The sequence below is a fragment of the Thalassophryne amazonica genome, chromosome 9, assembly GCF_902500255.1.
Source record: "Thalassophryne amazonica chromosome 9, fThaAma1.1, whole genome shotgun sequence".
In the NCBI taxonomy this organism is placed as follows: Eukaryota; Metazoa; Chordata; class Actinopteri; order Batrachoidiformes; family Batrachoididae; genus Thalassophryne; species Thalassophryne amazonica.
In genome coordinates this window covers 14,904,105-14,931,690 of record NC_047111.1, presented here as the reverse complement: position 1 = coordinate 14,931,690, position 27,586 = coordinate 14,904,105, and the positions used below count along the sequence as shown (strand labels likewise).

General features: G+C 42.0%; 2 protein-coding genes across 2 annotated transcripts in view; one reads left to right on the top strand and one right to left on the bottom strand.

Moving 5' to 3' along the window:
- ap4m1 (adaptor related protein complex 4 subunit mu 1) overlaps positions 1 to 14,905 on the bottom strand; it is a 42,711-nt gene extending 27,806 nt beyond the window's left edge. Inside the window, exons 1-2 of the mRNA XM_034177623.1 lie at positions 14,750 to 14,905; positions 726 to 784 (exon numbers count right to left, since the gene is read on the bottom strand). Coding sequence (XP_034033514.1) covers positions 726 to 783 — 58 coding nt within the window. The 5' untranslated portion in view covers position 784; positions 14,750 to 14,905. The remainder of the gene's footprint in view (positions 1 to 725; positions 785 to 14,749) is intronic.
- A 210-nt stretch (positions 14,906 to 15,115) lies between these two features.
- Positions 15,116 to 25,211, top strand: rbmx2 (RNA binding motif protein X-linked 2). The gene is made up of 7 exons (XM_034177622.1): positions 15,116 to 15,199; positions 20,388 to 20,503; positions 21,412 to 21,463; positions 21,554 to 21,683; positions 24,372 to 24,553; positions 24,657 to 24,950; positions 25,011 to 25,211. Exons 1-7 carry the CDS (start codon positions 15,195 to 15,197, stop codon positions 25,150 to 25,152), a joined length of 921 nt encoding a protein of 306 aa, XP_034033513.1. The 5' UTR covers positions 15,116 to 15,194; the 3' UTR covers positions 25,153 to 25,211.
- The last annotated feature ends 2,375 nt before the right edge of the window (positions 25,212 to 27,586 follow it).

Genomic DNA, 27,586 nt, shown 5'->3' with positions numbered 1-27,586 from the left:
CACACCCACCGGTTCAGAGTCCCCACCCACACCCACCAGGTCAGCGTCTCCACCCACACCCACCAGGTCAGAGTCCCCACCCACACGCACCGGGTCAGAGTCTTCACACACACCCACCGGTTCAGAGTCCCCACCCACACCCACCAGGTCAGAGTCCCCACCCACACCCACCAGGTCAGTTTCCACCCACACCCACCTGGTCAGTTTCCACCCACACCCACCTGGTCAGAGTCTCCACCCACACCCACCAGGTCAGAGTCCCCACCCACACCCACCAGGTCAGTTTCCACCCACACCCACCTGGTCAGAGTCTCCACCCACACCCACCGGTTCAGAGTCCCCACCCACACCCACCAGGTCAGAGTCTTCACCCACACCCACCAGCTCAGAGTTCACACCTACCAGGTCAGAGTCCCCACCCACACACACCAGGTCAAAGTCTCCACCCACACCCACCATTTCAGAGTCCCCACCCACACCCACCGGGTCAGAGTCCCCACCCACACCCACCAGCTCAGAGTTCACACCTACCAGGTCAGAGTCCCCACCCACACCCACCAGGTCCTTGTGGAGGAATCAAAACTACGACTGGGACCAATCTGGCAACACTGAGCAATGTTTATTGTTAGGTCACAGCTGATCAATTAACTTCAGATTAAGGTAGAAATGAGTTTGAATTAACTTCAGTAACTTGTGAATGATATGTAAATGTAAATGATGGATACAGTCTTTGTAGATGAGGTGGTCGCCCTTTGAGGACAAGATGAAGACCTGAGAGATCATCCTGATGAGACAGAAATCAGTTTAGGGAGAGAGAAAAAAACACACACACACACACACACACACACACACACACACACACACACACACACACACACACACACACACACACACACACACACACACACACAAAGTATCAGTTAACTGATTAATTCAACAATCAGAGGATTTACAGTTTGATGTCCCTTAACTTTACATCATAAATGACTCTTCAGTTAGAGGAAAATAAACTGACAGAGGAATGATCACTGAACTGAAAACAATCATCTGCTGCAGTTCAGCAAATTCATCAGTGTGATTTATGAATGATTCCATCATCTGGAGTAACACAATTACTTACAAATAAAGATAACCAGTCATCCTGCTCGTCCATGATGAGGATAAACTCATTCAAATGGTTATTTCATATAGCAAAGACATGACTGCCACCTGCTGGACACATATGTCTCTGCTTGTTGCAGGGAATCATCTTACAAAATGTAAATTGGCAGCCTCTGATATTTTTGAAGCTCATACCGACATCTGTCTAGTGGCCACGGCCTGCCTAGTGGATTTTTATTTTATTTATTTTTTTTTTTACCACCGTTGTCGTGCGTTACCTGTGCTGCTCCGCAGCCTGTCTAGTGGATTTTTATTTTATTTTCTACCACTGTTGTCGTGCGTTACCTGTTGCCGTGCGTTACTTGTGCTGCTTCATGGCCTGTCTGGTGCCTTAACTAAAGCACTCTTTCTGCTGAATCACCTCTAAATTATTTACACATTATTCACTTTGCGTGTTTTTAGGAATCCACTAGGTTGCGTAGCTACTAGCTTTTAGCCGATTTAGCATGGCGGCTTCTCCTGTCTCTCCCGCACTTTTCTGCTCTGGTTGTGAAATGTTTAGTTATTCCTCGGCCTCCTTTAGCAGTAACGGTACTTGTAATAAGTGCAGCTTATTCGTAGCTTTGGAGGCCAGGCTGGGCGAATTGGAGACTCGGCTCCGCACCGTGGAAAATTCGACAGCTAGCCAGGCCCCTGTAGTCGGTGCGGACCAAGGTAGCTTAGCCACCGTTAGTTCCCCCCTGGCAGATCCCGTGCAGTCGGGAAAGCAGGCCGACTGGATGACTGTGAGGAGGAAGCGTAGCCCTAAACAGAAGCCCCGTGTACACCGTCAACCCGTTCACATCTCTAACCGTTTTTCCCCACTCGACGACACACCCGCCGAGGATCAAACTCTGGTTATTGGTGACTCTGTTTTGAGAAATGTGAAGTTAGCGACACCAGCAACCATAGTCAATTGTCTTCCGGGGGCGACATTGAAGGAAATTTGAAATTGCTGGCTAAGGCTAAGCGTAAATTTGGTAAGATTGTAATTCACGTCGGCAGTAATGACACTCGGTTACGCCAATCGGAGGTCACTAAAATTAACATTAAATCGGTGTGTAACTTTGCAAAAACAATGTCGGACTCTGTTGTTTTCTCTGGGCCCCTCCCCAATCGGACCGGGAGTGACATGTTTAGCCGCATGTTCTCCTTGAATTGCTGGCTGTCTGAGTGGTGTCCAAAAAATGAGGTGGGCTTCATTGATAATTGGCAAAGCTTCTGGGGAAAACCTGGTCTTGTTAGGAGAGACGGCATCCATCCCACTTTAGATGGAGCAGCTCTCATTTCTAGAAATCTGGCCAATTTTCTTGGATCCTCCAAACTGTGACTGTCTAGCGTTGGGACCAGGAAGCAGAGTTGTAGTCTTACACACCTCTCTGCAGCTTCTCTCCCCCTGCCATCCCCTCATTACCCCATCCCCGTAGAGACGGTGCCTGCTTCCAGACCACCAATAACCAGCAAAAATCTATTTAAGCAAAAAAATTCAAAAAGAAAAAATAATATAGCACCTTCAACTGCACCACAGACTAAAATAGTTAAATGTGGTCTATTAAACATTAGGTCTCTCTCTTCTAAGTCCCTGTTGGTAAATGATATAATAATTGATCAACGTATTGATTTATTCTGCCTAACAGAAACCTGGTTACAGCAGGATGAATATGTTAGTTTAAATGAGTCAACACCCCCGAGTCACACTAACTGTCAGAATGCTCGTAGTACGGGCCGGGGCGGAGGATTAGCAGCAATCTTCCATTCCAGCTTATTAATTAATCAAAAACCTAGACAGAGCTTTAATTCATTTGAAAGCTTGTCTCTTAGTCTTTTCCATCCAAATTGGAAGTCCCAAAAACCAGTTTTATTTGTTATTATCTATCGTCCACCTGGTCGTTACTGTGAGTTTCTCTGTGAATTTTCAGACCTTCTGTCTGACTTAGTGCTTAGCTCAGATAAGATACTTATAGTGGGCGATTTTAACATCCACACAGATGCTGAGAATGACAGCCTCAACACTGCATTTAATCTATTATTAGACTCTATTGGCTTTGCTCAAAAAGTAAATGAGTCCACCCACCACTTTAATCATATCTTAGATCTTGTTTTGACTTATGGTATGGAAATAGAAGACTTAACAGTATTCCCTGAAAACTCCCTTCTGTCTGATCATTTTTTAATAACATTTACATTTACCCTGATGGACTACCCTGCAGTGGGGAATAAGTTTCATTACACTAGAAGTCTTTCAGAAAGCGCTGTAACTAGGTTTAAGGATATGATTCCTTCTTTATGTTCTCTATTGTCATATACCAACACAGAGCAGAGTAGCTACCTAAACTCTGTAAGAGAGTTAGAGTATCTCGTCAATAGTTTTACATCCTCATCCACAACTTTGGATGCTGTAGCTCCTCTGAAAAAGAGAGCTTTAAATCAGAAGTGTCTGACTCCGTGGTATAACTCACAAACTCGTAGCTTAAAGCAGATAACCCGTAAGTTGGAGAGGAAATGGCGTCTCACTAATTTAGAAGATCTTCACTTAGCCTGGAAAAAGAGTTTGTTGCTCTATAAAAAAGCCCTCCGTAAAGCTAGGACATCTTTCTACTCATCACTAATTGAAGAAAATAAGAACAACCTCAGGTTTCTTTTCAGCACTGTAGCCAGGCTGACAAAGAGTCAGAGCTCTATTGAGCTGAGTATTCCATTAACTTTAACTAGTAATGACTTCATGACTTTCTTTGCTAACAAAATTTTGACTATTAGAGAAAAAATTACTCATAACCATCCCAAAGATGTATCGTTATCTTTGGCTGCTTTCAGTGATGCCGGTATTTGGTTAGACTCTTTCTCTCCGATTGTTCTGTCTGAGTTATTTTCATTAGTTACTTCATCCAAACCATTAACATGTTTATTAGACCCCATTCCTGCCAGGCTGCTTAAGGAAGTCCTACCATTATTTAATGCTTCAATCTTAAATATGATCAACTTATCTTTGTTAGTTGGCTATGTACCACAGGCTTTTAAGGTGGCAGTAATTAAACCATTACTTAAAAAGCCATCACTTGACCCAGCTATTTTAGCTAATTATAGGCCAATCTCCAACCTTCCTTTTCTCTCAAAGATTCTTGAGAGGGTAGTTGTAAAACAGCTAACTGATCACCTGCAGAGGAATGGTCTATTTGAAGAGGTTCAGTCAGGTTTTAGAATTCATCATAGTACAGAAACAGCATTAGTGAAGGTTACAAATGATCTTCTTATGGCTTCGGACAGTGGACTTATCTCTGTGCTTGTTCTGTTGGACCTCAGTGCTGCTTTTGATACTGTTGACCATAAAATTTTATTACAGAGATTAGAGCATGTCATAGGTATTAAAGGCACTGCGCTGCGGTGGTTTGAATCATATTTGTCTAATAGATTACAGTTTGTTCATGTAAATGGGGAATCTTCTTCACAGACTAAAGTTAATTATGGAGTTCCACAAGGTTCTGTGCTAGGACCAATTTTATTCACTTTATACATGCTTCCCTTAGGCAGTATTATTAGACGGTATTGCTTAAATTTTCATTGTTACGCAGATGATACCCAGCTTTATCTATCCATGAAGCCAGAGGACACACACCAATTAGCTAAACTGCAGGATTGTCTTACAGACATAAAGACATGGATGACCTCTAATTTCCTGCTTTTAAACTCAGATAAAACTGAAGTTATTGTACTTGGCCCCACAAATCTTAGAAGCATGGTGTCTAACCAGATCTTTACTCTGGATGGCATTTCCCTGACCTCTAGTAATACTGTGAGAAATCTTGGAGTCATTTTTGATCAGGATATGTCATTCAAAGCGCATATTAAACAAATATGTAGGACTGCCTTTTTGCATTTACGCAATATCTCTAAAATCAGAAAGGTCTTGTCTCAGAGTGATGCTGAAAAACTAATTCATGCATTTATTTCCTCTAGGCTGGACTATTGTAATTCTTTATTATCAGGTTGTCCTAAAAGTTCCCTAAAAAGCCTTCAGTTAATTCAAAATGCTGCAGCTAGAGTACTGACGGGGACTAGCAGGAGAGAGCATATCTCACCCGTGTTGGCCTCTCTTCATTGGCTTCCTGTTAATTCTAGAATAGAATTTAAAATTCTTCTTCTTACTTATAAGGTTTTGAATAATCAGGTCCCATCTTATCTTAGGGACCTCGTAGTACCATATCACCCTAATAGAGCGCTTCGCTCTCAGACTGCAGGCTTACTTGTAGTTCCTAGGGTTTGTAAGAGTAGAATGGGAGGCAGAGCCTTCAGCTTTCAGGCTCCTCTCCTGTGGAACCAGCTCCCAATTCAGATCAGGGAGACAGATACCCTCTCTACTTTTAAGATTAGGCTTAAAACTTTCCTTTTCACTAAGGCTTATAGTTAGGGCTGGATCGGGTGACCCTGGACTATCCCTTGGTTATGCTGCTTTAGACGTAGACTGTGGGGGGGTTCCCATGATGCACTGTTTCTTTCTCTTTTGCTCTGTATGCATCACTCCGCATTTAATCATTAGTGATCGATCTCTGCCCCCCTCCACAGCATGTCTTTTTCCTGGTTCTTTCCCTCAGCCCCAACCAGTCTCAGCAGAAGACTGCCCCTCCCTGAGCCTGGTTCTGCTGGAGGTTTCTTCCTGTTAAGAGGGAGTTTTTCCTTCCCACTGTTGCCAAGTGCTTGCTCACAGGGGTCGTTTTGACCGTTGGGGTTTTTCATAATTATTGTATGGCCTTGCCTTACAATATAAAGCGCCTTGGGGCAACTGTTTGTTGTGATTTGGCGCTATATAAAAAAAAAGTTGATTGATTGATTGATTGATCTGGTGGCCCTCAAAGCCACTGCTTGTTTTTTTTTCATGGAACACTGATCAGACTTGTGAACAGAAGTTCAGGCGCCTGCTGTTCATTGACCTTTTTTAAATTTAATTTAACCTTTATTTAACCAATCTAATCCCGTTGAGATTGAGATCAATCAATTAATCAATCAAGTTTATTTCTAGAGCCCTTTACAACACTCAAAGTGACCAAAGTGCTTTACAACAAAATTTAAAACAAAACATGATAAAAACCAAATATCCAACAGTAAAACCATTATAAAAACAATTATATAAAAAATGCATAAAAACATTTAATAGCATAAAGTAAAGTGCCATCATGCTACTGAGTGTTAAAAGCCAGCGTGAACAAATGCGTCTTGAGCCTGGACTTAAAAAGCTCTAAGTCAGAGATGATTCTCATTTCAGGGGGCAATTTATTCCAAAGTTTGGGCCCAGCAACAGAGAAGGCCCGATCACCCCAGCATTTAGAGCTGGACCTGGGCACTTCCAGTAAAAGCTGATTTACAGACCTCGAAGACCTGTTTGAGACACGAGGATGCAAAAGCTCAGTCAAATAAGGAGGAGCCAGGCCATTAAGGGCTTTAAAGCCAAACATCAAAATTTTAAAATCAACTCTAAAAGAAACTGGAAGCCAGTGCAAATTAAAAAGAACTGGGGGGTGATGTGCTGACATCTTGATATGTTTGTTAAAAATCGGGCTGCAGCGTTTTGCACCAGCTGGAGACGACTCAGAGATGTCTGAGGAACTCCGACATAAAGGGCATTACAATAGTCAATTCTAGAGCTGATAAAAGCGTGGATAGTTTTTTCAAGGTCAGTGTGGTTTAAAAATGATTTAACCTTAGATAAAAGACGCAACTGATAAAAACTTGTTCTTACCACGCTGTCAATTTGTTTGTCAAATCTAAAAGAATTGTCAAATACCACCCCAAGATTTTTTACTATAGGTTTCAAAGATGCAGACAACAAACCAGAACCTAGAAGAGCAGGGTCACCAAACAAAATGTAATCAATTTTGTCCTCGTTCAAATGAAGGAAATTTTACCACATATATATACACATATATACCACAGCTTTATATCAGCCATGCAGTCTGACAAACGTTTGATAGCGTCATTTGTATTTGAAGACACTGGCAGATAAATCTGCAGGTCATCTGCATAGCAGTGAAAAGACATGTTATGTCTCTTCATAATGGAGCCCAGTGGTAACATATAGAGACAAAACAAAATGGGGCCCAAAATGGAAACCTGGGGTACTCCACAAGACAAGGTTGCAGCAGAGAAGGATGTCACCTATCATGAGAGAAAATGTTCTGTTCATTAGATAGGAACTAAACCACTTTAATGCTGTGCCACAAATGCCAACATGGTGCTTTAAACGAGACAACAGGATCCTGTGATCAACAGTATCAAAATGCTGCTGTCAAGTCAAGAAGCACTAAAAGAACTGTACAGTTAGCATCAAGCGACAGAGCCACATCATTGTGGACTTTGAGGAGTGCCGATTCTGTGCTGTGCCTTGTTCTGAACCCTGACTGAAATTTTTCAAGAATAAAATTACTATCTAAGAACACTTGTAACTGTTTAAAAACAACTTTTTCAATAATTATTATAATAATTATAATTATCTAGACCTTGAGGGAGAGACTCTTCATAATAGGTAGAAATCTCCATTTTCATAAAAGCAGTTGCAAATTCCCCAGCGGTTGAAGAAGTAATAATCCTGTGGCAAGAAGATGGGGCGGGATGCTTACTGACAGGTGGGGGAGCAAGAACGTCAAGAAGAATTGGCAAATGATCTGAAATGGGAGTGTCTGATATTTCTGTAAGAGACACTCTGAGCCCATGAGTGATAATCAAGTGCAGAGTGTGTCCAGCATTATGGGTTGCTTTATCCACAATCTGAGTTAAATCAAAAGATGTCAGAAGACGTTTAAAGTCAGTGGCCACCTGATCGGACTGGCAACAAACGTGGATATTAAAATCTCCACAGATTTGAATGTGATCATATTTAGGGGCCAACTCAGCTAAGAACTCAGAGAACTCCTGAATAAAGTCCTTATTATATTTAGGTGGACGATAGACCACAGTACATAATATTGGACAAGAAAAATCCATCAGGAACAGCTGTACTTCAAAAGAGGAATAATTATTTGCATGTAAAGACTTGCATGCAAATGTATCCTTGAAGACGGTGGCAACTCCGCCTCCCCGACCAGACGCACAAGGCGAACAGAGGAAAGAGCAGCGAGGGGGGAGGAGCTCCGTGAAGGCGCTGTAGTCACCTGGTTTAGTCCACATTTCCGTCAACATGAGGATATCCAGCCCACGTGAGGAAAAGAAGTCGTTCAGAATAAAAGTTTTTTTTGTGAGAGACTTCGCATTTATTATTTGAGATCTCTTTTGCAATGGAGACCTGGACAATTATAAAGTTTCCAGTCCACCTAACCTGCATGTCTTTAAATGTAGGAGGAAACCGGAGCACCTGGAGGGAACCAACACAAACATGGGAAGAACATGCAACTCCACACAGAAACAGTCCAGGCCCTTAGGGACTAAATTGTGCAGATTTCTCTACAAGCATGACCTTTGGGCCAGGTGTAGACCAGAACATACTATTTTCATTTTTGGAGGGCGCCAAGCCCAGCGCTCACTGGGAGCTGCCATATTGGCCAAATCCAAGATGGCTGCCAACTGATTTGCGATTATATAATAACTTTATAACCGAAACTCGTAGAAATATGAATGAACGCATTTTTTATAGGTTTCTGACCTCAAGAATTCCAGATCTGATGTTTGTTTCGACATTTACAGTCAGGATAACCCCCCCCCCCCCTTCCCAGGGCATACAGAGACTCATTTTTACTGCTCTAGGTGTCAGATTTGGGCATCAATCTATATAATGCTTGTTTGTCTGTGTTTTTCACATCTGAGAATTTGTATGTTGCACTGTTTGGATGGTTAAAGGTCTGTTGAGCCCATAAAGGCCACAGACATTTATGTTTATTTTACACAATTTCTGTCTTTTTCAGAGATGAAAGTATGGGTTGCTGGTAAACCCATACTTGCATCTCTGTTCAACTTGCAACATTTGGCACAGCTCCAAACGCTGTGTGGCTCTCTGCCGAGACAGAGTCCGGGTGGAATTAATAACTTCAAAATGAATTGCCGCTTTAATGACATCTCCTTCCAAATGCTGTAATACAGACAATAAACTACAATCGACTACACTCTTTTCCTCCCAAAATGAGACGTCCCTCATTCTTTATGAATTACATCCTGACGTGCAGCACAGCCAGCTGCAAGAGCTCAGCTCAGACATATGGAAAGACATTCATGCCAATAATGTCTGAAAGGAAATGCTTTTGACAAAAACTACAGATTTTGTTTATTTCTATTTATGCCCAGAGATCAAGGAGCCACCATGTAGGGTTTATTATGTCCAAAGTTTAAGGATCCAGTGACTAATTTCATATTTATTTACTTTAAGACTCAATAAATATAAAACCTGTAAAGCCTACTTTTAGTACACAGATAATTTGCAAGAGGTATCGATAAGGGAATCGATAAGGGAATCGGATCGATATTGATAAAATCTTATCAATACCCATCCCGAGTTATCCGCAAGGGAGATGACCAGAACAATTTCTGCAAGGCAGCAACTGACAACGTTGATGTCAATCTCAAAAACTGGGCAAAGTCAAATAATAATTTTCAGTTACTGGGAAGACTGATTGCATAAGCTGCTGAAGCCCATGCAGTGACACTTATTATCATGCCCCATGCTACTTGCTTTGCGAGACTTAGCGTGTTCTGAAAATCGTTGTGCATCTACGAGCCCTGCTGCACCTCAGTTTGATCCAATCGCCACTGCTCAAATAGTTGCCCTTGTTCAGGATTCAGTCTCAGTATTAAGCTATCAGCACTTCAAAAGATGTACTGAACAGTGATAGAAGGACAGGGAAGCCCATGTCATGACAGCAGGAAGCCGCATTCAACCCGGTTCAAAGAACACCTTTTCAGTCGTCTCCCTGAATGGGCTGAGTTTTCAAAGAGGAAGGAAATCTACATGTCTAACAAGACAAAAGTTGGTGACTTGCTGGCCAAGGCTCATGATTCCCACATTCATCAAAAGGCAAAGGGCTTCCAAAATTGAAATTAGCCTGGCCTACATCTGGGCCAAATTTCGTGCTCGTAGACAAATCTGAATTATAACTTAATCCCTAATGGTGGTCTGGACTATATCGGGGGCTGTACATTAAATTATTTGAAAAACTTTGTTTACTTGTTTTAGTTTTCATCTCAATTGTCAACTCTCTTATGATCTAAAATCGGGTGAAAAATAAATTAAATTTGGAAATGCTGCACATTTAAAGACAACCCCAATTTCAACGAAGTTGGGACGTTGTGTAAAATGTAAATAAAAACAGAATACAATGATTTGCAAATCCTCTTCAACCTATATTCAATTGAATACACCACAAAGACAAGATATTTAATGTTCAAACTGATACACTTTATTGTTTTTGTGCAAATATTTGCTCATTTTGAAATGGATGCCTGCAACACGTTTCAAAAAAGCTGGGACAGTGGTATGTTTACCACTGTGTTACATCACCTTTCCTTCTAACACTCAATAAGCATTTGGGAACTGAGGACACTAGTTGTTGAAGCTTTGTAGGTGGAATTGTTTCCCATTCTTGCTTGATGTACGACTTCAGTTGTTCAACAGTCCGAGGTCTCCATTGACGTATTTTGCGCTTTTTGCGCTTCATAATGCGCCACACATTTTCAATGGGCGATAGGTCTGGGCTGCAGGCAGGCCAGTCTAGTACCCACAATCGTTTACTACAAAGCCACGCTGTTGTAACACCTGCAGAATGTGGCTTGGCATTGTCTTGCACTTGTAGATATAGTGACGAACTGTGTTAACTGACAATGGTTTTCTGAAGTGTTACTGAGCCCACGCGGTAAGATCCTTTATACAATGATGTTGGTTTTAATGCAGTGCCGCTTGAGGGATCGAAGGTCACTGGCAGTGTCAGTGTTGGTTTTCGGCCTTGCCGCTTACATGTAGAAAGTTCTGCAGATTCTCTGGATCTTCTGATTATATCAAGGACTGTAAATGATGGAATCCCTAACGGCGGGCACGGGTTCAGAGGCTTTTAGCTCTCCAATTTGGTGCTTGTTTTGTTACTTTTTTCGCGTATATTCTTCGAGTTTTGTAACTCGACCCACAGCTTTAGCCGACAGAACCTTATTGACCTCGGCCTGAGGTACAAATTGTCGGTTTTACTTGGGCCACATTTTATTTTATTTTATTTAGTTGTACATATATTTTGAAAAATTTATTGTTAAATTTTAGTATCTTCTATTGGATAACAATTACTCACACATCGGAAAATCACCTTTTAGAGTTGCACTCAAATCTTGTTGCAAAGCAAATTACAATGACAATAAAGGTGATTCTGATTCTGATTCCTTGCAATTGAACTTTGAGAAACATTGTTCTTAAACTGCTGGACTGTTTTTTCATGCAGTTGTTCACAAAGTGGTGATCCTCACCCCATCTTTGTTTGTGAATGGCTGAGCCTTTTGGGGATGCACCTTTTATACCCTCATGACACTCACCTGTTTCCAATGAACCTGTTCACTTGTGGAATGTTCCAAACAGGTGTTCTTTGAGCATTCATCAACTTTCTCAGTCTTTTGTTGCCCGTGTCCCAACTTTTTTGAAACATGTTACAGGCATCCATTTCAAAATGAGCAAATATTTGCACAAAAACAAAAATGTTTATCAGTTTGAACATTAAATATCTTGTCTTTGTGTTGTATTCAATTGATTATAGGTTGACGAGGATTCGCAAATCATTGTATTCTGTTTTTATTTACATTTCACACAACGTCCCAACTTCATTGGAACTGGGGTTGTACGTTTGAAGCCACACACTGTGTAACATCTACTGACAGTTCAAAAAGTCCACATAAAATCATCTTGAAACTGACAGCAGCTTGTTTTCTGTACATTTGAAGCCAGTCATTGTGTAACTTCATTTGACAGTTCAGTATTATGCTGCACATTTAAAGACAACCCCAATTTCAACGAAGTTGGGACGTTGTGTAAAATGTAAATAAAAACAGAATACAATGATTTGCAAATCCTCTTCAACCTATATTCAATTGAATACACCACAAAGACAAGATATTTAATGTTCAAACTGATAAATGTTATTGTTTTGCGCAAATATTTGCTCGTTTTGAAATGGATGGACCATCCCAGCTTTACATACCACCGTCCCAGCTGGGACAGTGGTATGTTTACCACTGTGTTACATCACCTTTCCTCCTAACAACACTCAATAAGCGTTTGTGAACTGAGGACACTCATGATTGAGTATAAAAGGAGTATCCCCAAAAGGCTCAGCCATTCACAAGTAAAGATGGGGTGAGGATCACTACTTTGTGAACAACTGCATGAATAAATAGTCCAACAGTTTAAGAACAATGTTTCTCAATGTTCAATTGCAAGGAATTTAGGAATTCATAATCTACAGTCCATAATATAATCAGAAGAGTCAGAGAATCTGGAGAGCATAAGTGGCAAGGACAAAAACATCACTGTGTAAAGGATCTTTCCGTGTGGGCTCAGTAACACTGCAGAAAATCATTGTCAGTTAACACAGTTTGTTGCTACATCTACAAGTGCAAGTTAAAACTCTACCATGCAAAGTTAAAGCCAAACATCAACAACATCCAGAAATGCTGCCACCTTCTCTGGGCCCGAGCTCATTTGAAACGGACAGACGCAAAGTGGAAAATTGTGCTGTGGTCTGATGAGTCCACATTTCAAATTGTTTTTAGAAATCATGGACGTTGTGTCCTCTGGACAAAAGAGGAAAAATACCATCCAGATTGTTACCAGCGCAAAGTTCAAAAGCTAGCATCTGTGATGGTATGGGGGTGTGTTCGTGCCCATGGCATGGACAACTTACACATCTGTGATGGCACCATCAATGCTGAAAGGTACATCCAGGTTTTGGAGCAACACATGCTGCCATCCAAGTAACATCTTTTTCAGGGACGTCCCTGCTTATTTCAGCAAGACAATGCCAAGCCACATTCTGTACATGTTACAACAGCGTGGCTTCGTAGTAAAAGAGTGCTGGTACTAGACTGGCCTGCCTGCAGTCCAGACATGTCACCCATTGAAAATGTATGGCGCATTATGAAGCACAAAATAGGACAAAGGAGACCCCGGACTGTTGAACAACTGAAGTTGTACATCAAGCAAGAATGGGAAAGAATTCCACCTACAAAGCTTCAACAATTAGTGTCCTCAGTTCCCAAACGCTTATTGAGTGTTGTTAGAAGGAAAGGTGATGTAACACAGTGGTAAACATACCACTGTCCCAGCTTTTTTGAAATGTGTTGCAGGCATCCATTTCAAAATCAGCAAATATTTGCACAAAAACAATAAAGTTTATCAGTTTGAACATTAACTATCTTGTCTTTGTGGTGTATTCAATTGAATATACGTTGAAGAGGATTTGCAAATTATTGTATTCTGTTTTTATTTACATTTTACACAGCGTCCCAACTTCATTGGAATTGGGGTTGTGTAAAAAGTGCCCTCATTCATGATCCTACAGCTTTCGGTAATGAAGTTATGATATAATCGCATGTCAGTTGGTGGCCATCTTGGATTTGAACAATATGGCAGCCCCCAGTGAGTGCCTGGCTTGGCAACCTCCAAAAAATGAAAAAGGTATGTTCTGGTCTACATTTGGGCCAAATTTGTTACTTGTAGACAAATCTACACAGTACCCCCCTCATGACTCCCTAAGAGCCTGGACTAAAAGGCCACAGGTGGGAATCGAACCCATGACCTTCTTGCTGTGAGGCAACAGTGCTAACCACTAATCCACCCTGCTGGCACCTTGTTTTTTCAACTGTGTTTCAACACCAGAGGGTCAAATCATGACATGTCAAAGCATTTGATTCAAAACCGTTAGTAATGAGTGTAATGAGGCCACATGTAGCACAACATGTGTTTAGCACAAAGGTGTTTCCAACGTTTCAAAAGGTTCATGGACAGCGGTTCAAGACTGCTGTCAGTACTTTGCAGTACTGACAAAAAACTCTGACAACATCTCCAACCAGATGTTCTATACATTCTTTACAGTTTTACTTTCCTTTTCTGGTACATGTTCCCCCCCACAATGTCACATGGACCCGAGGGCGGGCTCTGGTGGTTGATCACATGACATGCCCAATGTTCAGCAGGTGGCAGATAAATTATATGTAAATTCAACCACAGCTGTTTGTAATTCTCAACAATTTTTGCAGCATCCCAGCTGTGTTGAAGACCCCAGTGGCTGGAGAAGGCTCAGGACACGCTCACTGTTCACCTGGTTGTAGCAGATACAATTTAAAGAGCTGAGATGAGACCGGTTGTCTGTCTTGTCAAGTGAAAGTGAGAACCACAATGCATGACTCCTGTACGAACACGAATTTACTTTGTAAAATATCACGCATTAGCATTAATTTGTAGCTTCATATGACTGTGAGATACTCAATAAGAACAAATATTCACAATATAGTCTTTTGACTGTAATGCCGAATTTACCCTGAACACTTAAACAAAGTCTCAAAACACATTTGGCGTCGCTGGATTTGATGAGATTTGACTAAAACATGTGAAACCTTAAATTGAAGAAATCACAAAGGAGTTTGTCATAAAAATTGCTATTCTTACCTGTTAAAGCGACGCGGTGAAAATGTTAATGCTAAAAAATGAACGTTATCTGACTAACATACGTACGTTAAACTTACTTATCCAATAAAGGGTCCAGTTTCTAATTTTAAACTTTCAGGAATTAAAAATTAGTTTCTGTTCTACACACCGAAACCAGGTGGCAGATTCCTGTATGGCGCCACCTGCTGCCACGGCGAAGAACAAAATTTTACTTTTTGTTTTATTTATGCATGATGGAGAGGATAAAGTGCATTTTGTGGTAAGTTGGCGATGAATGAACGTCATTCTGATTAACGATCTGTTGTATAACTGGTTAAATAAATCCAAACTGAATACGACTTGCAGGTAGCACATCCGGTCAGCAGGTGACAGAAGAGAGAAGTATTTTCAGCGAAGAAGAAAACCCTCCTGAGTCGAAGCAGTTTTCTTTTACACACATTTCACCATGAAGTAAGTTTTAAAATCATTAAATTATTATTTGCTTTATTTCTGCTGTCGTCAACATTTACTACATCAGAGGAGGCGTGTAACAGCGGGACGTTGATGCTAACGTTATTAGCAGCTAACTTTAGGTTTTTACATGGACCTTTTGCGTTTTCTATTTTTGTCGGTGCGCCACGTTACGGGCTCATACGGTAATCTGTTCCGTGGTGATTCATGACCTCTTATGATTTTGGCTCATTTTGTCCCCAAATTTCCAGAACCCCCTAAAAAAGCGGACGCTATCAAGGATTTTAAAAAATGTGATTTTTGTTTGTTTCTAACATATATCCCCCCCCCCCCAAAAAAAAGAAAAAAATTGTGACAAATCAAAAGGGGTCATAAATCGCCATCAGCCTGACACATAAATACTGGCTCTTAATTTTAACGTTTTAAAAGGAAACACAAGCTATTGCTGCTTTTTTCAGCTACTGAACCAGTTTAGCTTGATTAAAAAATTAAAGTCAGTTTAAAATTAATGCTGTAATTCTCATGAGGTGGGCTTCATAGATAATTGGCAAAGCTTCTGGGGAAAACCTGGTCTTGTTAGGAGAGACGGCATCCATACCACTTTGGATGGAGCAGCTCTCATTTCTAGAAATCTGGCCAATTTTCTTAAATCCTCCAAACCGTGACTATCCAGGGTTGGGACCAGGAAGCAGAGTTGTAGTCTTACACACCTCTCTGCAGCTTCTCTCCCCCTGCCATCCCCTCATTACCCCATCCCCGTAGAGACGGTGCCTGCTCCCAGACCACCAATAACCAGCAAAAATCTATTTAAGCATAAAAATTCAAAAAGAAAAAATAATATAGCACCTTCAACTGCACCACAGACTGAAACAGTTAAATGTGGCCTATTAAACATTAGGTCTCTCTCTTCTAAGTCCCTGTTGGTAAATGATATAATAATTGATCAACATATTGATTTATTCTGCCTTACAGAAACCTGGTTACAGCAGGATGAATATGTTAGTTTAAATGAGTCAACACCCCCGAGTCACACTAACTGTCAGAATGCTCGTTGCACAGGCCGAGGCGGAGGATTAGCAGCAATCTTCCATTCCAGCTTATTAATTAATCAAAAACCCAGACAGAGCTTTAATTCATTTGAAAGCTTGACTCTTAGTCTTGTCCATCCAAATTGGAAGTCCCAAAAAGTCAGTTTTATTTGTTATTATCTATCGTCCACCTGGTCGTTACTATGAGTTTCTCTGTGAATTTTCAGACCTTTTGTCTGACTTAGTGCTTAGCTCAGATAAGATAATTATAGTGGGCGATTTTAACATCCACACAGATGCTGAGAATGACAGCCTCAACACTGCATTTAATCTATTATTAGACTCTATTGGCTTTGCTCAAAATGTAAATGAGTCCACCCACCACTTTAATCATATCTTAGATCTTGTTCTGACTTATGGTATGGAAATAGAAGACTTAACAGTATTCCCTGAAAACTCCCTTCTGTCTGATCATTTCTTAATAACATTTGCATTTACTCTGATGGACTACCCAGCAGTGGGGAATAAGTTTCATTACACTAGAAGTCTTTCAGAAAGCGCTGTAACTAGGTTTAAGGATATGATTCCTTCTTTATGTTCTCTAATGCCATATACCAACACAGTGCAGAGTACCTACCTAAACTCTGTAAGTGAGATAGAGTATCTTGTCAATAGTTTTACATCCTCATTGAAGACAACTTTGGATGCTGTAGCTCCTCTGAAAAAGAGAGCCTTAAATCAGAAGTGCCTGACTCTGTGGTATAACTCACAAACTCGTAGCTTAAAGCAGATAACCCGTAAGTTGGAGAGGAAATGGCGTCTCACTAATTTAGAAGATCTTCACTTAGCCTGGAAAAAGAGTCTGTTGCTCTATAAAGAAGCCCTCCGTAAAGCTAGGACATCTTTCTACTCATCACTAATTGAAGAAAATAAGAACAACCCCAGGTTTCTTTTCAGCACTGTAGCCAGGCTGACAAAGAGTCAGAGCTCTATTGAGCTGAGTATTCCATTAACTTTAACTAGTAATGACTTCATGACTTTCTTTGCTAACAAAATTTTAACTATTAGAGAAAAAATTACTCATAACCATCCCAATTTTATTCACTTTATACATGCTTCCCTTAGGCAGTATTATTAGACGGTATTGCTTAAATTTTCATTGTTACGCAGATGATACCCAGCTTTATCTATCCATGAAGCCAGAGGACACACACCAATTAGCTAAACTGCAGGATTGTCTTACAGACATAAAGACATGGATGACCTCTAATTTCCTGCTTTTAAACTCAGATAAAACTGAAGTTATTGTACTTGGCCCCACAAATCTTAGAAACATGGTGTCTAACCAGATCCTTACTCTGGATGGCATTACCCTGACCTCTAGTAATACTGTGAGAAATCTTGGAGTCATTTTTGATCAGGATATGTCATTCAAAGCGCATATTAAACAAATATGTAGGACTGCTTTTTTGCATTTACGCAATATCTCTAAAATTAGAAAGGTCTTGTCTCAGAGTGATGCTGAAAAACTAATTCATGCATTTATTTCCTCTGGGCTGGACTATTGTAATTCATTATTATCAGGTTGTCCTAAAAGTTCCCTAAAAAGCCTTCAGTTAATTCAAAATGCTGCATCTAGAGTACTAACGGGGACTAGAAGGAGAGAGCATATCTCACCCATATTGGCCTCTCTTCATTGGCTTCCTGTTAATTCTAGAATAGAATTTTAAATTCTTCTTCTTACTTATAAGGTTTTGAATAATCAGGTCCCATCTTATCTTAGGGACCTCGTAGTACCATATCACCCCAATAGAGCGCTTCGCTCTCAGACTGCAGGCTTACTTGTAGTTCCTAGGGTTTGTAAGAGTAGAATGGGAGGCAGAGCCTTCAGCTTTCAGGCTCCTCTCCTGTGGAACCAGCTCCCAATTCAGATCAGTGAGACAGACACCCTCTCTACTTTTAAGATTAGACTTAAAACTTTCCTTTTTGCTAAAGCTTATAGTTAGGGCTGGATCAGGTGACCCTGAACCATCCCTTAGTTATGCTGCTATAGACGTAGACTGCTGGGGGTTCCCATGATGCACTGTTTCTTTCTCTTTTTGCTCTGTATGCACCACTCTGCATTTAATCATTAGTGATCGATCTCTGCTCCACTCCACAGCATGTCTTTTTCCTGGTTCTCTCCCTCAGCCCCAACCAGTCCCAGCAGAAGACTGCCCCTCCCTGAGCCTGGTTCTGCTGGAGGTTTCTTCCTGTTAAAAGGGAGTTTTTCCTTCCCACTGTAGCCAAGTGCTTGCTCACAGGGGGTTGTTTTGACCGTTGGGGTTTTACATAATTATTGTGTGGCCTTGCCTTACAATATAAAGCGCCTTGGGGCAACTGTTTGTTGTGATTTGGCGCGATATAAAAAAAAAAAATTGAATTGAAATTGAATTGATATATACGTGTATATATATATATATCCGAGGTCTGTGAGAAAAGTATCCGACGTTTTTATTTTATGCAAAAAATATATGGATTTGATTCATATGTTTTTACGTCAGCCAAGCTTGAACCTTCGTGCGCATGCGTGAGTTTTTCCACGCCTGTCGGTTGCGTCATTCGCCTGTGGGCAGGCTTTGAGTGAGCACTGCTCCACCCCTCTCGTCGTTGTTTCATTGCGAGGAAATGGCAGAATGATTTGGGCTTTTTTCCATCAGAATTTTTTCAGAAACTTAGAGACAGGCAGCTGGAAACCATTTGAAAAATTTATCTGGCTTTCGGTGAAAATTTTACAGGCTTCACAGAGAATAAGGAGTGTTACTACAGCTTTAAGGACAGCCCACAATGGCGCACGGCGCGCCGCACTCCGAGCCGCCATCGAGAGGCAGAAACCACCACATCATTTCTAAACGGATCGCTGTGTGGAGCCAGGACCATCATGTGCAATTTCTCTGGTTATCACAAGAGCTGGACATCAGCCATTTTCCGGCAGATTTCACTTTTAAGAAGAGATTTTGTCATGGAAAGCCGCGCGGAGGCTTTGCGCGTCACGACCGATTCACTGATGAAGCGAGACAGAAGAACACCTCCATTTCAGAGTGTTAAAGGACAAGTTGGGAGAAGCCTATCTCGGCTTTCAGTGCTTACCAGTCGAGTGAGTATAACAGAAATTGTGGAGAGCTGGGCATGTCCCGACTTGTCCTTTAACACTCTGAAACGGAGGTGTTCCTTTGTCTCGCTTCATTAGCGAATCGGTCGTGACGCGCGAAGCCTCCGTGCGGCTTTCCGTGACAAAATCTCTTGTTAAAAGTGAAAATGTCATGGCCTGCAAATAGTCCGGATCTTAATCCAATTGAAAATCTTTGGTGGAAGTTGAAGAAAATGGTCCATGACAAGGCTCCAACCTGCAAAGGTGATCTGGCAACAGCAATCAGAGAAAGTTGGAGCCAGATTGATGAAGAGTACTGTTTGTCACTCATTAAGGCCAATGCCTCAGAGACTGCAAGCTGTTATAAAAGCCAGAGGTGGTGCAACAAAATACTAGTGATGTGTTGGAGTGTTCTTTTGTTTTTCATGATTCCATAATTTTTTCCTCAGAATTTTCCCTCTGCTTGGTCTAAAAAAGTAACCGTTACTGACTGCCACAATCTTTTTTTCTTGATTTCTTATAGTGTTTCTTAAAGCCAGAAAGTTGCCATTTGAAATGACTTTAGTTTTGTGTCATGTCTGTGAGCTGCTTTTTTTTCTACAAAATTAAACAACTGAATGAACATCCTCCGAGGCCGGTGATTCCATAATTTTTGCCAGGGGTTGTGTGTGTGTGTGTGTGTGTATATGTATATGTATATATATATATATATATATATATATATATATCCTGGAGCTGCAAATACTAATCAAGCTGCAAATTTGCACAAATAAAGACTTAAATAAAAAGAAGTATTTGTTTTTCACCCACTGGGGGAAATCTTGACTGTATCCACAGACTGTGGTGAATTTTATACAATTTACATTCACTCAGAATTTTTACTGTCAAACTGAAAATGTAATAAATTCTCACCAGTGTGAACACCTGAGGTGATTCTGTGGACGTGTGATCACTGCCACCACCAAATGAATGAACAAAAGAATGATCCTGCTGTCTTCTAAATTAATGTGAACCGTTTCCTACATTTCAGTCCGCTGACGAAGGTGAGACTGATCAACGAGCTGAATGAACGCGAGGCCAACCTCGGCGTGAATGAGTCAGTGTCATGGCACATGGAGTACAAGGACTCGGCCTGGATATTTGTTGGTAAGGTAAACTGAAAGGATGAATCAGGAGATAAAGCTGCATGTAAACACCACTGATCTCACACACACACACACACACACACAACAAAAAGGACCATCCAGACTGTTAACAACAACAAGGCCAAAATCCAGGGTATGTCTGTCCTGGTCTGGTGTTGTGTCAGTGTCTTTGTCAAAGGTCAGTTACACTCTGTGATGCAGCAAAGAACACTGACATTTTAGAGCAGCACATGCTGCCTTCAAGATGACATATTTTAAAGGGGTGTCCATGTACTTTTCAACAAGACAGTGCAAAACCACATTCTGCACACTTTACAGTGTCATGGCTGCACAAGCAGAGGGTGTGGGTACCGGACTGGTGTCGCAGACTGGACGCCCTCTCCCCCACTCACCCCCAAAAAATCAGTCCGCCCTGCCTGGGGGGGGTGGGCGGGCGGGCGTTCGGTCGGCGACACCAGCCTGCCTGCAGTCTTAATCTGTCCCCAGTACAGAATCTTTGGAGAATTTTGAAAAGAAAAATGCAGCAATGACGACCCCACACTGTTGGACACCTTGACATGCTTACAGGAAAAGACAGGACAAAATAACATCTGAGACACTTCATCGCTTGGTGTCCTCAACACCAAAATGTCTTTGTGTTATGAGAATGAATGAGAACATCACACAGTGGTAAATGCATTAGTGTCCCATTTTTTGGTGGGGCGTACAGAAATGGATGAATATTAACATTAAATGAAGTTGACCAGAAAAAACATGAAATATCTTTGGTTAATACTGAAAACAAATGCAGGAATCACTGGGGTGTTTTCTTTCTTTTCTTCTCCATACCGTTCCGCGCTTTCTGATTGGGGTTTGTCTGTTGGTGCTTGTGTTGGTTGTTACTTCACGGTGCGTCTTTGTCTCCCGCAGGAGGCTTTCCGTACGAGCTGACGGAGGGCGACATCATCTGTGTCTTTTCTCAGTACGTAGCCCCATACCCTCTCCCGAACTTCCATCGAATTGTCTCAAGCCGTCCCACAGTAAACTTTCTGTTGCCGTTGTACTTTCTCAGGTACGGCGAGATCGTCAACATCAACCTGGTGCGTGACAAGAAGACGGGAAAGTCCAAAGGGTTCTGCTTCCTCTGCTACGAGGACCAGAGGAGCACCATCCTGGCTGTGGATAACTTCAATGGCATCAAGGTGACGCTGCCTTTAACCTTCCACAGTCACATGGCCGCGGCGCTCTTCTGTGCAGAGCCGAGCTGCTCGTTGATGACACGGGAACTGTTTTTATTTTATTTTTGTAACCTGTCAGTTTGACACCAGGGATATTAAACTAAGTCCACAGCAAACAGGCAGTTTGGTTTCACAAAATCACAGCTTCAGGTGTTGCATAGAATAAGCTAATACTTGTGTTAATTTTGCTGATTAAATTTTGAGCTGAAAATCTGTCTGCATACATAATGTCTTAGCTGATGTTACCTCACTGTTTAAGTCGTACTCCTCAACAGGAATCTACGTAGCTAAGTTTCCGCTAGTTAGAGCACGATAATATTCAGTTGTCGAATCCTGTGCTGACAGTGGAAGAAGACCCAAAGTCATTTACCCAAGGTTCCTCCAAAGACATCTAAAAAAATAATAATAAAAATATCCTAGTTTTATGAACATGCATTAAAACCAGAACCACCAAATCTCTTAGACGTGGACCTTCATCTCATGGAGGGATATCAACATTGTTAAACACTTCTCTCCAGCAACCTCATGACTCCATAATGCCTTCCCAAACATCTCTCAACCTTACATCAAACTTTTAGTTTGGGGGAATGCAAACCCCAACAAGAGGACAACATTTCCAGCTGCCTGACTTTCAGCCCTGAACCTGCAGGTCTTCAGATGAACCCTTCAGGAACCAACACTGTAGTGTTCAATGTTGGCAATTCATTAGATCCTGATGATCAATCACCTTAGTGACTGAGCACGTCACCATGGCAACCAGATTGTCATGGACCGATGAAGATGAAATAGCACTGAAGTGGCCAAGAGTATGGCCTTAGGCACAGTGTGAAGCTCTCAAAGATATTATTGCAGGGCTCTCCCGAAAGAATGGCACAGCACCATCATGCAGATTTTTAAATTTAGGGTGTTCCCTCTCCTGTATCGGAAATTTCCGACACGTGAATTATGTTGATATTGGAAGCTGATACCAATATTCGATCCGATAGACCTCATCCTTACCAAGAACGCGATGGTCATTCTGTCAGAGCTCCAGCATTCCTCTGTGGAGAGAGGAGTGGTCAGACAGAAGCCACTCTTTAATAAAGGCACATGGCAGCCCGCGTGTAGTTTGACAAAAGGCACCTGAAGGACTCTCAGACCAGGAGAAACAAAATTCTCTGGTCTGATGAGACAAAGATTGAACTCTTTGGTGCCATTGCCAGGCGTCATGTTTGACACATGGCATCCTGGATGACGGAGAAATCCAGGATGAAAACCTGCTCCAGAGCGCTTTGACCTCAGACTGGAGCGACGGTTCATCTTTCAGCAGGACAGTGACCCTAAACACACAGCCAAGATATCAAAGGAGTGTCTTCAGGACAACTCTGTGAATGTCCTTGAGTGGCCCAACCAGAGCCCAGACCTGAATCTGATTGAACATCTCTGGAGAGATCTGAAAATGAGCTTGAGAGGTGCTGCAAAGAGGAATGGACCAAACTGCCGAACGATAGGTGAACCAAGCTTGTGGCATCATATTCAAGAAGACTTGAGGCTGCTGCCAAGCATCAACAAAGTATTGAGCAAAAGGTGTGAATACTTATGGACACATGATTTCTAAGTTTTTATTTTTAACAAATTTGCAAAAGTTAAAAAAAAGATTACTTTTTTCATGTTGTCATTATAGGGTGTTGTGAGTAGAATTTTGATGGGAAAAAATTAATGTACTCCATTTTGGAATCAGGCTGTAACATAACAAAATGTGGAAATCAAATCCAATAAGAATCGGCCTGATGAAGGTTTTTTTTTGTTTTTGTTTTTTACTTGATAACTTGAATCACTTGACGTGTGCATCCTTTGGCTTTGTCTGTGAGGTGGAGAGCAGCCAGTGGACCAACACACCGTGTGTTTTTAGAAAGCGCATCAACACACCGTGTGTTTTTAGAAAGCGCATCAACACACCGTGTGTTTTTAGAAAGCGCATCAACACACCGTGTGTTTTTAGAAAGCGCATCAACACACCGTGTGTTTTTAGAAAGCGCATCAACACACTGCTTTACTTTAAATATGTAACAAGCCTCTTTGGCATCTGTCTCCCTGTTTGACGGCACAGAGTCAATAAGAGCAGCCTGTGAAAACCTCTTCTTAAGACTTTGACTCAGTTTGCCGTTTGTAAAGTTACTGCTTCTGCTGCTACACCGATTAGCTCCTTCCACTGGTTTTGCACATGCTCCACGTCTTCTCTGTTTTCTCTGGGAGCGTTACAGCGACACTTTTTGAAAATGACAAAGGAAAAGATCATATCTGTTTCAGTATGGAAAATTACTTAGTCATTTTTAGATGAGATATAAAGCTGAAGTGGTTTCCATCGGTGTTTGAAAAAGGCAAAATGCTGGAGCTTCTCCCCAATGAAGGTGGGGCAGTGGACCTCGTGCCTGAGCTCTAGCGCCATCATGCTCTAAATTTCTGGGGAGAGCCCTATGTTGACCCCAGACAGACAGTACAGAGAGACAAATCCCCAGAGAGCACCAGAGCCTCGTAATGCTCATGTTTACAGTAATTCCTGATGCTGTCCATGTATTGGAATCCTGGTGGGAGGTCCTGTCGTCATCATCATAACTGCCTGATAAATTAGTTTTCATGTCAATTAATGGAAATCCGTTTGCTTGGTGTCAGATTAAAGGTCGGACCATTCGCGTGGACCATGTTAAAGACTATCGTCCTCCGAAAGACTCGGACGACATCGACAGTGTGACCAAACAGCTGAGGGAGGAGGGCTGCGGCCCCAAAACACACAAGTCTCCCTCCGAGGTGGACAGAGACGAGCAGGACATCATCCCCTTTAAGAAGCCAAAAAAAAGGTGAGGACCATCAACCCCTTTTTTTCTGAGGTTTAGGAAGAAATTTTATTTCATATGAATGAAACAGATGTAACATTTCTGATTCCATCTGTTCTGCACCAGACAAGAAAGAAAAGAAGAAAGAGAAGAAGAAAAAGAAGGAAAAGAAAGCTGAGAAGGGGAAAGAGAGGAAGAGCCGCACACTGCACTCCTCCTCCTCACCACCTCCTCCTCCTGACATGAGAGTCAAAAAGGAGCAAGTGGATGCTGCCTATGACAAGTACAACCAGCGGGGGGTGCCAGGAGGACAAGAAAGAGGGCGAGAAAAGGAGAGACTTCTGGAAGAAGACAGGAGAGTGAATGAAAGGAGGAGGGAAAGAGAGACAGACAGGGGGAGGGAAAGAGACACAGACAGGGGGAGAGAGACGGACAGGGGGAGGGAAAGAGAGACGGACAGGGGGAGAGAGATGGACAGGGGGAAGGAAAGAGAGACAGACAGGGGGAGAGAGAGACAGATGGGGAGGGAAAGAGAGACAGAGGAGGAACGATGGCGAGACAGAAAGACAGACAGGGGGAGAGACAGGGATGGCTACAAAGCGGACAGAGAGAGACGTTGACTGAGGCAAGACAAATGTTTACAGATTAATATGACGTAAAGAAAATAAAACGTTTTTTTGGTGGTGGTCAATCGGCGCACCACTACAGAGGACAAATTTCATTGTATATATGTCCAATGACAATAAAGGCTCTCCTCCTCCTGTGCTGGACAAAATGTGCTTAATTTATGAGATACTGGTGGTGGTCACAACTCCTACCAGCAGACATCCACAGGGCTTTGGGAGATGAACATATCTCCTCCTCCACCATAAACAGAAGTACACACACTCTCCTCTGTCAGTGGTTATGGTCAACCCTTTTTTGGAATTTAAAAGTCCTTAAGGAACAGCACATGCTGTGGTGTGTACATGTGCTACAATCAGCTCTGTTGTTAAACTCACCCCCAGAACTTGTCGTCTCTCTCTGTCTGCTCTTTAATGAGCAGTTGCCTGAGTACTCCACTAGGACTTGTGTACACTTTGACCTAATTAAAATCAGCTGGTTAAGTGGGTGGATAGAACAAATGTGTGATAGGACTTTTATTCTTTGAAGCCGGGGTTACCCACGTCTGGTCCAGGACCAGCTGCTATGCTTATCTGTGGCCATTTCAAAACCCCAGCAATTGTAAAAAATCCTTCCATAAGGAGGTTGTTTGTCACCAGTCAGCTGCACATCCTCCAGGCCAGTATCTGGTTCCAGAGACTGCAGGACTTCTCAGAGCGCCTGCATACAGGACGTGGTGACATCAGGCCCTTCCAGTTTTGACTGAGAGGCACCATATTGTTTCCAAAGCCCTGATGGCACATTGATCATGTAAACATCTCAACGCAGCAGCTTGTTGGATTCTTGTTTTTCGTCCTGGCAGTGAGTTCCTGAGTCTGTTCCTCTGTGTCCTGTTTGCACTCTGGAGGAGGAGGGTGGTGGTGTGTTTGAGTGTCTCAGCTCGGCGACGACTGACAGAGTGCAGACTTTTACAAACATATTCTAAATCTTTTCTTTCAAAGAATGTTATGAGTTCCTCTGTGAGTGTCCTCGCTGTGGTTAAACTATAAACAGCTGCAGATGCATAACAATAAACACTAAAGCTTTTCCCCCACAAAAATGCACCTAACTTCTCTTTCTAAGGATGACATGATGTAAAATATGCAGATAAAACCTTCTTATCTCTCCATCAGGTCGCACTTTCCACATAAATACACAAATTCTTGATTGTTCCTGCTTAAGAGTTGCACACCAGGGGCACATCCAGATGCAAAGGTGTTATGCCCTCCACAACTCTTGACTAAAGGTACACTTTGGAGCTCAAACAACAATGTAAGATCAAAAATTACCCCAAGGTTCCTCACTTTGTCAGTGTGATGTATGACACACGAGCCTAGGCTAAGCGTTAACTGGTCAAATTGATGCCGATGTCTCACTTGACCAAGAACCATCATTTCAGTCTTATCAGAGTTTAAAAGTAGGAAGTTGCTAGCCATCCAACTTCTCACTGATGCAAGGCAATCTTCTAAGGATTTTATGTGATTCAACTTCCAACTGTCGGGAAGTTTCATCGATTTCAACTTCTGGGTTACAGCTGCACTGCTAACAGCTGATTGTGAGGTTTGCCATTGTATGTGTGTTTTTTATTGGTGTCAAAATGCCACCAAAAAAAGCCCCGTCGCCGGAGGAGTTTGAGGATATAAAAGTTTCCCTCGATTTCCTGACTGGGGAAATGACAACCGTCAGAGAACAGCAAACTCAGCTTCTGTCTCTACTGGAGCAGGTAAAAACACTTTGCATCCAGAGTGCAGTCAAGGATGGGCGCATTGAGGATTTGGAGCGACGAATGGAACAACGAACAACATACTCGCATGAATGATCTGATCGTCACTGGGATTAAAATCAAACCATGCTCATGCACGAGCGGTAGCTGCCGACACGGTCAGTGGGCTGCCCAGTGAGGAGGAGACGCGGTGGGTGGAGCAACAGATAGTATCCTACCTCCAAGAGAAGGGCATGGAGATGGACCTGCAGCACATCGAGGCTTGTCACCCGCTGCCCTCCAGGAACAATGAAAAATCAGCTGTCATTCTGAGGTTTGTCAATCGAAACAATAAAATGGCTTTGTTAAAACAAGGACGTAAACTGAAAGGAACTAATGTCTTTATTAATGAGCACTTAACCAAAATCTATCTGACAATGGCCCAGATAAGTTACCATATGTTTTTCTACAAACTCCATATTATTAAAACAAATCAAATCAATTTTATTTATATAGCGCCAAATCACAAAACAGTCACCCCAAGGCACTTTATATTGTAAGGCAAAAGCCATACAATAATTACAGAAAAATTACAGAAAAACTATTATTAAACATTAAACATGCCTACACCACCAATCAGGAGTGACTTGGATATGCTGCAGAGAATGTTGTGTGGGCTGCTGAAGAGGAGGTACTGCTGGCCCACCACC